The 12,308-nt window shown below is 37.3% G+C and overlaps 1 protein-coding gene across 6 annotated transcripts in view; it reads right to left on the bottom strand.

The window, feature by feature from the left end:
* acsl1a (acyl-CoA synthetase long chain family member 1a) overlaps positions 1-12,308 on the bottom strand; it is a 35,046-nt gene that overhangs the window by 2,763 nt on the left and 19,975 nt on the right. For 5 of the 6 annotated variants that reach the window (XM_030139264.1, XM_030139272.1, XM_030139283.1 and 2 more), the window contains 9 exons: positions 10,698-10,730; positions 8,160-8,211; positions 7,997-8,070; positions 6,242-6,319; positions 5,338-5,472; positions 3,404-3,538; positions 2,012-2,107; positions 1,859-1,931; positions 1,687-1,775 (listed from right to left, as the gene is read on the bottom strand). In XM_030139264.1, the coding sequence (XP_029995124.1) occupies positions 1,687-1,775; positions 1,859-1,931; positions 2,012-2,107; positions 3,404-3,538; positions 5,338-5,472; positions 6,242-6,319; positions 7,997-8,070; positions 8,160-8,211; positions 10,698-10,730 (765 nt within the window). Of the gene's footprint in view, positions 1-1,686; positions 1,776-1,858; positions 1,932-2,011; positions 2,108-3,403; positions 3,539-5,337; positions 5,473-6,241; positions 6,320-6,376; positions 6,455-7,996; positions 8,071-8,159; positions 8,212-10,697; positions 10,731-12,308 lie in introns of all 6 variants that reach the window. The other variant, XM_030139299.1, reaches the window with a different exon arrangement.

The raw sequence follows: 12,308 nt of genomic DNA, 5'->3' as shown, positions 1-12,308 counted from the left end.
AACGTGTCTTACAACTTTTCTGAAATCATTAAAGTGCTAGACATAACATTTCTGAACATGATGTCTGTTTTCTTTTCTTGTAAGAGTGTTCAATTAACGCTATTGTCCTTACAACTTAACTATTTCAGTGCCATGGGCCGATTAAATCGGCTTTACAAATACAACCTGTAAAGTGCCACGGGCCGATCAGATCGGCTTTGGAGAACACGCCACATTTGTGTACAAACAAACCATCCACCCCCATTTCTTTCTCACATTTCGATGACGTTCTTTCTGTGTCCCCCTTTTGAGACCAAGCAGACGGGAATTTGAGGTCACGCGACCGAATAATATTTTTATATCTTTTTAATGTTTCTTATTCTCCGGTGTTTCATCAGAGGGAGCCCTCCATGCCGGGGGGCGGCTGTGGACTCCGGGGGCTGTGGCGCCTTCTCTCACTGGGGTCCGCTCCTTTCTGGTGGGTGGGGGTCCCAGTTGGCCCTCTCCCACTAGTTGGGATGCGGGGCTGTGTTGCTGGTGCCTGGTCGCCGGGGTCAGCGGCTGCATCCTGGTGCGGATGGCTCCCTGAGACAGCGCCTCCTAAATTGATGTTTTACTTTTACTTGTACATTTTTGTTCTGGTCTACCCGTGCTCAGTCAGTCTTCTTAAGTATGTGTGAGCTTGTGGGTTTGCATGTATATATATATGTGTGTGTGTGTGTGTGTGTGTGTGTGTGTGTGTGTGTGTGTGTGTGTGTGTGTGTGTGTGTGTGTGTGTGTGTGTGGGGCGATACTGATTTTTAAACTGATATGTAAAGCACTTTGTGCTACAGTTTTTAATGTATGAAAAGTGCTATATAAATAAAGATTATTATTATTATGAATTATGCAAATTACAATCAATAATGAATCGGCTGCGTCCGGTGCATTTTGAATCTAATTAGCAATCGGTCGGATGTTACGGAGCGGTTTCCTGCAGGATTCTTCAAATATAAAAACGACGCGAAATACTGAAAAACGGCCAAAATCTGTGGCACTTTTAAGGCTTATTAGCCCCTTAACTGTTGTGACACCGAAAGAGTTAAAGCTGCGTATGACTTTCATCACCAGTTTTTCATCAAATCTGTAAAACCCGAGTCATAGATTAAGTATCACAAATCCGTAAGTCTTTCCATGATTACGCACATGAATCTCTTCCCTCACAGCGAACAATTTCAAAGTGTACTGCACTATAAAAAATCCATTTGTTTACAAACAGAGCCGGTAGGTCACTCAGGCATTTTTGGAAATTCGTCGCTATGTGCATTGTGGGAAGCGGAGCTCCACACAGCCGCAGTAGCAAGAGGCAATGAAGCTGTGTCTGTGTGTGTTGCCACTGTGGCCATAATGCTGCTGTGTGGAATTCCGCTTCCCACAGTGCATGTCGTGACCTACCGACTCTGTTTGTAATCAAATAGATTGTTTATGGTCGAGCACACTTTGAAATTGTTCGCCGTGAGAGAAGAGATTCCGGTGCGTAATCACAGAAAGACTTACAGATTCACGATACTTAGGCTATGACTTGGGTTTTACAGATTTGATGAAAAATTGGTGATAAAAGTCATGCGCAGCTTTACTGAAAGTTGTAATAAAGTTTGTGTTGTAGAAGCCAATAAATAACTTTCAGACCCACTGTATGTGTGTGATTACAGAGGCATCAATCCTCACCTCTCCTTCTCCATTGGCTGCCAGATAATTCATTTCTGCCACATCCACCACTTTGATATGATTGCATGGCAGAGGAGGCCCAACATGACCTGAAGATGCAAAACATGATATAATAAACTGGGATTCTATTAACTCAGATTTATTTTTACTGTATTGTGTGTGACGATGTTACCTGCCGTCCAGTCTCCTGGCATTGACATAGAGCAGCCGGCTGTGCACTCTGTCTGTCCATAACCTTCATAAAACTGGAGAGCCAGCTTGGCTTTATTGACAATTCATTTTAAAATAATTGTAGTTCCAGATGAAAATATATGAATGTGCTCACCTGACAGCCCAAAGCAGCTCGTAGGAATGTGAGGATGACCGGAGCCACTGGCGCTGCTCCAGTGATCATGAGCCTCACACGACCACCCAGACTCGCCTGACGAGTGAGACGGAAAAGAAACCAACACAGTTATAGAGACCACTGAAACTAACTGGTAAAACTATGTCTTAAAAAGTTTATTTAAGATGAACAGAAGATATGTGTATATTTTTTTTTACAGATATTATCTGCCTTAGAGATAAAATGTACTAAATCTTTCATACTTAATGAGATGAATTAGAAAGCAAATGACAAAAGTGCTGGTTAGCTGATGTTTTCAATATATATGATATAGTTTTATTACAGTCTGCCTTCTCTGTCAGAGCAAAAGAGAAGTGGAACTCATTCCCTATGAACATTAGAGTCTGTTCCAGCCAGACTATCTTTAAAAAACTGAACATATGGCTGAAAGCAAACCAAAACCTGTGATCACTGCCTGGCCTCTTGATGATATTGTTTTTAAGGAAGTTTTACTGTGCTTAATTAGTGACTTTGTCAGTCACTTGTTGATATTTTGCATTTCAGTTAGCACCGTATCATGTACAGGGGTTGGACAAAATAATGGAAACACCTTCACCTCAAGATGATAATGCCCCAATCCATACAGCTAGAATTGTTAAAGAATGGCATGAGGAACATTCTAATGAAGTTGAGCATCTCGTATGGCCGGCACAGTCCCCAGACCTCAACATTATTGAGCATTTATGGTCAGTTTTAGAGATTCAAGTAAGACGTCGATTTCCACCGCCATCGTCTCTAAAAGAGTTGGAGGGTATTCTAACTGAAGAATGGCTTAAAATTCCTTTGGAAACAATTCACAAGTTGTATGAATCAATACCTGGGAGAATTGAGGCTGTAATTGCCGCAAAAGGCGGACCTACATCATATTAAATTATATTTTGTTGATTTTTTAAGGTGTTTCCATTATTTTGTCCAACCCCTGTATTACCTCTCTTGTGTTATGTACTGTCTAGGTGTGTTTTAATGTGTCCTCTCCTGTCCAGGGTCCACACATGCAAATATGCTTATAGCTACCTCTGGCTCCACAGATGAGTAGTGCATGGCCCCTGTTAAATAAAATAATAAACTAGAAGTAGAAGCTTGTAGACAAACATTCCTTTAAAACCCATTCTTTCATTAATTCTGATCTGTACTATCTTGGAAGCTACAGCCAACCAGCATTTTTGACTTCATTTTTCTTTACTAGTGACTCAAACTTGGTAAAGTTCCACTACTTTTATTTTGGAGCCATTTTACTCATACACATGTGAAATAGTACAGTTCAGGATTCACACCTCTGTGCACCTGACTCCATTACTCAACTATAATGATGGTTTTACACCTTACACGTACCTGTACTTTTTTGAATATGAGTTTATCCCACATGCTGTCTGTTCTGACCACACCATTTCGAAGCTCTGCCTCTTTCCTCCTAAAAGCGAAATCTAGCAGCCATCTCTTCAGTGGTGAGTTGGCTTGACCAAATATCTGTGGAAAATTGAGAAAGGTTTAGTTGCATCCTTTACCACAAGTTGTTAGCCTCATAGCATAATTGCCTAAGTAATACACTGTACAGACAAAAGTATTGGGACATGCTGAATTCAGGTGTTTCTTTTCTGACAGAGATCTGGGCTACAAAACAATAATAACAAATATCATAATATCGTTTTATATTGTGATAAATATCATTGCATTGGTTAGTTTTGTTTAAATTGTTATCTTTGCTTCCAAAATGCCTCAGAGATGGTTTTTACTTAATTTCTCTCAACATTGACTTTGTTTCTATTTGTTTTTTTTATCCATGACTATGATTTTAAATGTTCTACTTCTAAATTTCTAAAATATTTTTGGTGCTCTAAGTGTAAATAATTTTCTACGACAACTAACCATTTACTTTCTTCACATCTCACTTAGCAAGAAAAATCTCCTGTTAAACATAAAAATGAAACATTGATGTTTATAAACTACATAGACAAAAATATTGAAACACATCATGACTACAGCTGTAAGATGCCCTGTTCATGCTGATTTGAGACATAAACATCAATGTTAATAATCAATATGATATTTATCACAATATAAAACTACATTATAATATTTGTATATTATTGTTTGGTAGCCCAGACCCCTTTTAGAAAAGAAACACCTGAAATCAACATGTCCCCATACTTTTGTCCATTTAGTGAATGACTTAGGCAATTATGCTATGAGGCTTACAAAGTGTTTCACAACCCACTCAACACATACTCCTTTTCCAAAAACATGTGTTGGTTTGTGGATCAAATTTGAAACAAGAATTTTGTCCAAAAAATGCATGGGTCCCGAATCCAGGAAGTTGGTTCTCAACCAGAACCAAAAAATAAAGTTTAAGTGTGAACTACTGTGGGTGTGTTATATTCTTCAGGTTGGCAAGAGAGACAAAAAGAGAGAAAAAAATGTGTTTAAAAGCCTGAGAAACCAGTGGAAAAATAACTGCAATTGTGTAACAACTGTTGACTATACTGAGTGTTTAGTATTGATTTAGTTAAAGGGAAGTAACACAAGAAAGAGCCGGCAGAAGAGACAATCCTGAATTAATTTAAAGGAGTGATATTTTGCATTTTTAAAAAAAATGGAATTATGTATTTTAAAACATTTCCCTGTGGTCTACATAAACTGTAAATGCTATGCTTGGGTCTGAATTCTTCATTAAAGCCCACAGGTCTATATTCAACCCTATTTCTGAGTAATAACACCAGAAAGGTCGTTTTGAGCGCTGGCCCTTTAAATGCAAATGAGCCACTTCACACCCAACCCCCTCCAGGTTGTTGACCGTGCTGCTCGGTCCAGTGTTCAGCCACTTGTGTTCATTAATACAACCGACAACTGAACATTTTAGGTAATCGGCTCATGTTTGGATATATTTTCAGTATGGACTACAACCGCAGCTGCTGACACACAATTATGTCGTACTTGGAGAAATGTTTGTCGGAAGTCTTGACCTTATATGTGCAAATGTCATGACGTAACTAGTTATAAGACGTAACAAATGAAGAAGGAATTAAAACAGGTTGTAGAAATCCACTCGATTTTTGCCAAAATGAATATAAAGATAGCTCTGCAGCACCTGGAGGGTTCAAATTCAAACTTTTTGAACTATTAGGCTCCAAATACACAAATAACTGTACCGAAGACTAATAAAAGTGGATTTAGCAAAATATGACCCCTTTAATGGAAAAGGTCTACCAGTTTGCATGGAGAAAACAGCAGATGACACAAATAGAATTGGTGGTAAAATCTATACCAACCTTATCAAACATGCGGTTGAGGAGACGCGGGACCACAGGGAAGACCGTTGGCTGCAGCGTTTTCAAATCATCCATCAAAAGTCGAATGTCTCCTTGGAAGTATCCGATTCGACCTCCATGGATCAGGATGACACCCTGATGGAAAAAAAGAGCAAAAATGCATCACACCTTGTACATGTCAGACCAATTAGCCACACGATGGTGCTGTTATACTAATATTAAAACATTCAGTCCGTACACAGCACATTTATTTAAAAGTTTCCCATTCAGCAGCATCTGGCTCTTGGCTGCTGTATTCTTTTTTTAAAATCAAATTCTCATGCATTGCATTTTTAGCATAAAATCTATCTTTTCAAACTTTCTGATATAGTAATTCGATTCAGAGCTTTAGTACATCTACATTTTCCACACATCCCTCATCAGACAATTTTATGCCTTAAAATGCACAGTCTTTACAGGTCTTAATAATTGATTTGATAGTGACGTTAAAGTTATTTTTTATAAACTTGCATGAACTTGAAATTCACTTTTGCAACTAGGAGTAAAAGTACAAAACAACAACACCACTGATTATTCCATCAGTCTTTAAATACTTTTTTTGGTAATATGGATGTAAAATAAGTCTAGTAACGGAATTACAACAATCGAAAACTACAAATGAACAGATTTCTGATAAAAATGCAAAAATTTTCTCCCTATGTCTAAATATTTTTTCCTCATCCAAGATACGGAGTAGCTTACACAATACAATTTTAAAGATGACACTGTCTCATACTTCACATGACTATACACAGCTAAAATAATACACTTACATCTCTGTGTGATCATCTATATTTGTATTTCTATCTGCACAAAATTTATAATATCATGATGAAACAGCTGAAGAAGCAGGTCCGAGACATACCTGTACAACCCTCTCAAACATGTGAGCTAGGGGGAGATAGGATACATGAATGTCATGGAGGGTCAGCATGCAGTGAACCTGCAGAAGACACACAAAACACATGCACGTATGCAGGTCAGGCATGGTGTACTGTACCTCCACCACTCGCTCAAACATATGGGCCAAAGGGAGGAAGGAGATGAGTACGTCTTTAGAGCTGGGCTTCAGAACGCCCTGAACAACGTACACAAAGAAGAAGGAGGAGGAGGAAGAGCAAGAAAGACAGGAATATGAAGGTGAACAAAGGGTCAGCATCAGGGGTATTAGAGTTAAAGAATTATGTTGACTGAAGCAAAATAAAAGTGACAGTTTTTGAGCAAAATAAAAACTACAATGAAACAAACTAAAATCACCAGAAATGACTCATGTTCTTCCCAAAGTTTTCCAGAACTTCTTTATGTTGTCTTCTGTTATTCACAATTATCCTACACGATATTCAAGCAAATTTTATCGTCCGTACTGCCGAACTTCTGTCAATCAGTATTCTCTAAAATATCGTGGACCGCATCTTTGGAATAATCTACGACCTGAACTTCAATCAGCATCTTCTTCATCATTATTTAAAAAGTATCTGAAAAGGACTCTAATTCATGAAAAACACATAAGGCTGTATATCACTTGACTTGTAATTTGATTTTGCATTTTTTTTTTTTTTTTTTACTTTAGTTTATTATTTCACTTATATTTTTAATTCTTTTTTTTTTTTTTTCCTGTGTATTGTTTATTTCCGGGGAGGTTTTCACATAACCCTTTTTTGGCTTCTATCCTCTCCTGCACAATGATGTTACTTGTTTGAATGTTGTTTTTTAATTTTTCTGTTGCTGTTGTTTTTTAATTTTTCTGTTGCTGTTTTATGATGTGCAAATAAATAAATAAAAAATAAATAAATGCAGGTAAAATCATCTTAGTTTTCTCTTGATTTGCACGATATGGTGTAAAAGAATAAAACATAGTAGAATATAGAATATAGTAAATGTCTCAAGGCTTTCCCTAATTTAAATAATACCTGAAAAACTAAAACTTCTTAAGAACTAAACTAAAATTATACATGAACACTGTTGGACTAATATTTTTACCTCTTTTCATGAAATGACTGTGACCATGTGACCCAGTAGGTAATCACTGAACCTGGTCAAAAGTGAATACGGATGTGTAGAAATAGGAATAAAAAGAGGAAGGTGTCTGAGAACAAAATGATTACAACTGTTTAGGCAACAGTGTCTGTGTGCATGTGTGTGTGTGTGTGTGTGTGTGTGTGTATGAATGAAAGAATCATGTATTATCTGCATGTCTGTCTTTTATTCATTTTATTACTTTTAACTATTTGGTTTTATTGCTTTATTTATAGCATTGTAGTTTTATGTACTTAATTATGGTTTTTAGTGCACTTTTAATTGTTTTGTACGATTCTATGTGCAGCACTTTTGAAATATTCTTGTTTAAATGTGCTATATAAATAAAGTGGATTGGATTGGATGAATTCAGTGAAAACAAACTAAAATTAACCAAATAAAACCAAATAAATACTGATGAAAATGTCAAAAGTATAAGGTCAACAAAGATCGATTTCCCATTTTAAACTTTATAAATGTTTAAAAAATCTTAAATAATTATTTGTGGGCGAAAAGAAAGAAAGCAGTTGTGTTAAGACCAGAGTTCTGTCATTTTCCTTCGTATATTCTCTACACCGTCCATATTAAGGGAGTATTTGTTTACCTCTGTTACTCTAATAAAGGCTGCAGTGTTGGAGATGACATTTCCATGAGTAATCATTGCACCTTTTGGGTTTCCTGAAAAGCAAACAATGGTCATATTCATTACTATGATGTAGAATGTGAGAATAAGATTTCAAAAGGTTTAAATATGTGAATCCTGTTACCTGTGGTTCCAGAGGTGAAGCAGATCAGCGCCAGGTCCTCTGGTTTAGGAGGCTGTAATTACATCACACATCCACACTAATGCAAATATTCAAATACAATAGAAATGTGCACGGAGCAACATTATAGCAATAAGCCCATTTTTCCCTCAGATCTGGTGGTTACAGGTAAATGCAGTGGTAGATTAAGTATTTAGCTTGTTTACATCAGTAAAATGCAGTGGTAGATTAAGTAAGATTAAGTTCATACTTCTTCCTACTCCTTTTCGACCATGCAAAATTCAGACTTTTATGTGCTTGGAGATAGATTCTGTCCATTTGAATGTTTTATTTTGTTTTTTATTTTGTTTTGTTTCTTTTTTTTTTTTTTTGCATGTTAGAAATAAATCAAATCAAATTATATCAAGTATTTAGCTTCTTTACATCAGTACAAGGACTGTAGCGCATGATTAACTCTTTAAGTGCCAGACAGTTAAGGGGCTAATAAGCCTTAAAAGTGCCACAGAATTTGGCCGTTTTTCAGTATTTCGCGTCGTTCTTATAATATTTGAAGAATCCTGCAGGAAACCGCTCGGTAACATCCGACCGATTGCTAATTAGATTCAAAACGCACCGGACGCAGCCGATTCATTATTGATCGTAATTTGCATAATTAATAATAATAATAATAATAATAATCTTTATTTATATAGCGCTTTTCATACATTAAAAACTGTAGCACAAAGTGCTTTACATATCAGTTTAAAAATCAGTACCGCCCCCCACCCACACCCACCCACTCACCCGCACACACACACACACACACACACACACACACATACATGCAAACCCACAAGCCCACACATACTTAAGAAGACTGACTGAGCACGGGTAGACCAGAGCAAAAATGTACAAGTAAAACTAAAACATCAATTTAGGAGGCGCTGTCTCAGGGAGCCATCCGCACCAGGAGGCAGCCGCCGACCCCGGCGACCAGGCACCAGCAACACAGCCCCGCATCCCAACTAGTGGGAGAGGGCCAACTGGGACCCCCACCCACCAGAAAGGAGCGGACCCCAGTGAGAGAAGGCGCCACAGCCCCCGGAGTCCACAGCCGCCCCCCGGCATGGAGGGCTCCCTCTGATGAAACACCGGAGAATAAGAAACATTAAAAAGATATAAAAATATTATTCGGTCGCGTGACCTCAAATTCCCGTCTGCTTGGTCTCAAAAGGGGGACACAGAAAGAACGTCATCGAAATGTGAGAAAGAAATGGGGGTGGATGGTTTGTTTGTACACAAATGTGGCGTGTTCTCCAAAGCCGATCTGATCGGCCCGTGGCACTTTACAGGTTGTTTTCGTAAAGCCGATTTAATCGGCCCATGGCACTGAAAGTGTTAAAATACTCCAGTACAAATAAAAGACCAGCATTCAAAACATGTAAGTATTATCAGCAAACAGTAAATGAGTAAATGATGCAGATTCATAGAACTACTGCATTAGTTTGGATGTTAAATTTGACTGCTGTAGTGTTCCTTTTCAACTTTTTCATCTTTAGCAGTTTTTCAAAGTTCACCTGCACATTTTTTGCTCTTGAAAACATTTTGTCTTCAATCCAAGAGACTTCATCAGTTCAATCTATAAACTGTCTTCTGTTTTAATTAACAGCAGTGCATCATATTCTCTGATAAGATGATTTTCTGACAACCACATACCTCTATGAAGCCAACCGAAAGAGTTAATGGAGAGCCGTTCCCCATGAGACCTAACGATGAATAGTACACACTAGGGATGTAAACAATTAATCGATTATCAATTAATTGTCGATAAGAATTCGCTCGATTAAACTATTAATTGTCGGTTAATTGCCCTTTTCCACATCCTGTCCGAAGACAGCCGGTTTGTCCATACATCTCTGCTGAAATCTCGCTTCATCATGTCAGTGATGCAAAGTCAGAAATGCTCATTTCTTCTAAACTGCCCCTCTTCAGATCCATTTATTTTATTGAATTTCTCTGTTGAATTTCTTTAGTTCTACTCCATAAATGTCATTGCCTGTACTGTATCCAATGGTACAGTAAATCAATCATCAAGGAATACGACATGCTTTTTTCATGAACTATATAAACAATATTTAGCTTTTATTCATATAGACCCTATCCAAAGAGAAATTCAGGTTCTCAGGAAAATCTCCGCTTATCAATTAATCGTCAATCGATTGATAAGGTCAACCAACTAATGATTAAAGGATTCACTGATAATTTGCATCCCTAGTCCACACATATGATGTTTGATTGTGGACTCAATAAAGTTGTGGTTTGTGGCAAAGATAATAAAGAAACATCTAGTTCTGTGTTTGACAGCTGAATGTACTGCATCTCTCAACACATGTGATGCACAACACCAAAACCAAAAAATAAATAAATAAAAATAAATAAATAAAAAATAAAATAAAGTAGACGTGTAGTGGAGTAAAAACATGAAGTTGATCAAGTACGTTGCTGCAGTATAGGAGTAAAAAATGGACTTTTTCAGGTCAAATGAAATGTGCCTTTACTCACCACTGGTTTCTGATGGTTGACTTTTCCTAAACCCTGAAAAACAATATGTACAGTGAGGATGAGTGTGATCTGTTGATGATAAAACATGCTTTGAAAACACATATATTGTAGTCAAACCAGGACAAGACTAAATGACATTGTCAGTATACGAGGGCCGTTCAATAAGTTCATGGCCTCACCCAGAACAGAACAACACAGACTGATCATTTATATTTTATTTTTCAACATAATCTCCATTTACAGCAATGCACTTGGTCCATCGATGTTCAAGCATCACTATCCCATCATGAAAGAATGTAACATCCTGTATTATAACAACTAGTATTTCTGGGCGAGGCCATGAACTTATTGAACAGCCCTCGTAAAATAATGAAGAGGACATGCACATTATAAGACCCAGTAGAAGGGGTGTTGGGTCAAAACATGTGCAGTAGAAAGAACACTGAGCTGCTTATTTGTGTTCGTAGTGTTCAGCTAAATGCCACTGGGCCTCATATTTATAGAAAATGAAGTAACCAGAGCCAGCTTCCTTAAACATATACCAATATCAAAAGTGAAACAGAATAGAGTCATGTTGAAACCTCCACCACAACAGTTCACAAGGGTCATGTTCATTTTTTTTTTTTTCTAGCGACTTGTTTTTTAAAGACAGCCTAGAAAGCACAATTCACACAGAATCCGATCCTTTAAATTCTTATTTGAGTCCTCTTGTAAGGTCATCAATCAGAAAACAGTGTGATTTTTGTCAGTCAACACTCAGGTCAAAGTGTGACTTCTATGTCAGTCTAAGGCTACATTCATGCAGGCTGCTTTACTGATGATGAGTTTTTTTTTGGCTGCTCACATTTTTTTTTAATTTTTTTTTAATGTGGCTAATATCAGATCATAGTGTGAAGAACCACATGCACAAAAGTGGTGATGTTAGAGGTGTTTGTTATACTTCTCTTCAATGAAAGTACAAATAAACATGATAAGAATACTGAATGGCCACCAAAAGTTGCGCATTCAAAATCTTTACAGATGAACTAAAATACATAAGGATTATCAATATCAATTATGCAGTAAAATGGTTCATATCAGTGTTCTGCAATAATAAATGATGCTTTTGGATTCATTTTACTGGTGTATTCATGTGTATGTTGTATTTTACTGCTGTACATGTTTGAGGTCGACTCCCTCTAATGCAGAGTTGCAATGAGTCTCAATCTATACCGATTAAAAGACGCATGAGTCCAGCTGTTGGAGAAACTGTGGAACTCAGGCAGTAAAACATTTCCACCTATTCTGGTCATGCACTCAGATTACAAACTTTTGGAATGTAGTTCATTTAGAGATTAGGAAAATCTCAAGGGTGCAGGCAATTTTCAACTGGGATGAATTGCTTTTTGGTTATATTTACTCACTGGACACATAAAAGGACACTAAATGTTTGTTTGGAATGTTGAGTATCACTACTTGAAAAGCTATTACTAAAAACTGGTTAAATGTAAATGCCCCAACCCTGGAAGACTGGTATCAAATTGTTTACAGGGTTTTTGTGATGGAGTGAATCACATTTTACACCAGACTCCAAAATAATAGATCTGAAAGATATACGAGGGCCATTCAATA

Source organism: Sphaeramia orbicularis, chromosome 1, assembly GCF_902148855.1.
Source record: "Sphaeramia orbicularis chromosome 1, fSphaOr1.1, whole genome shotgun sequence".
NCBI classification, from domain to species: domain Eukaryota; kingdom Metazoa; phylum Chordata; class Actinopteri; order Kurtiformes; family Apogonidae; genus Sphaeramia; species Sphaeramia orbicularis.
Note: the sequence above shows the minus strand (reverse complement) of the source record. Positions and strands in the feature narration are given on the sequence as shown.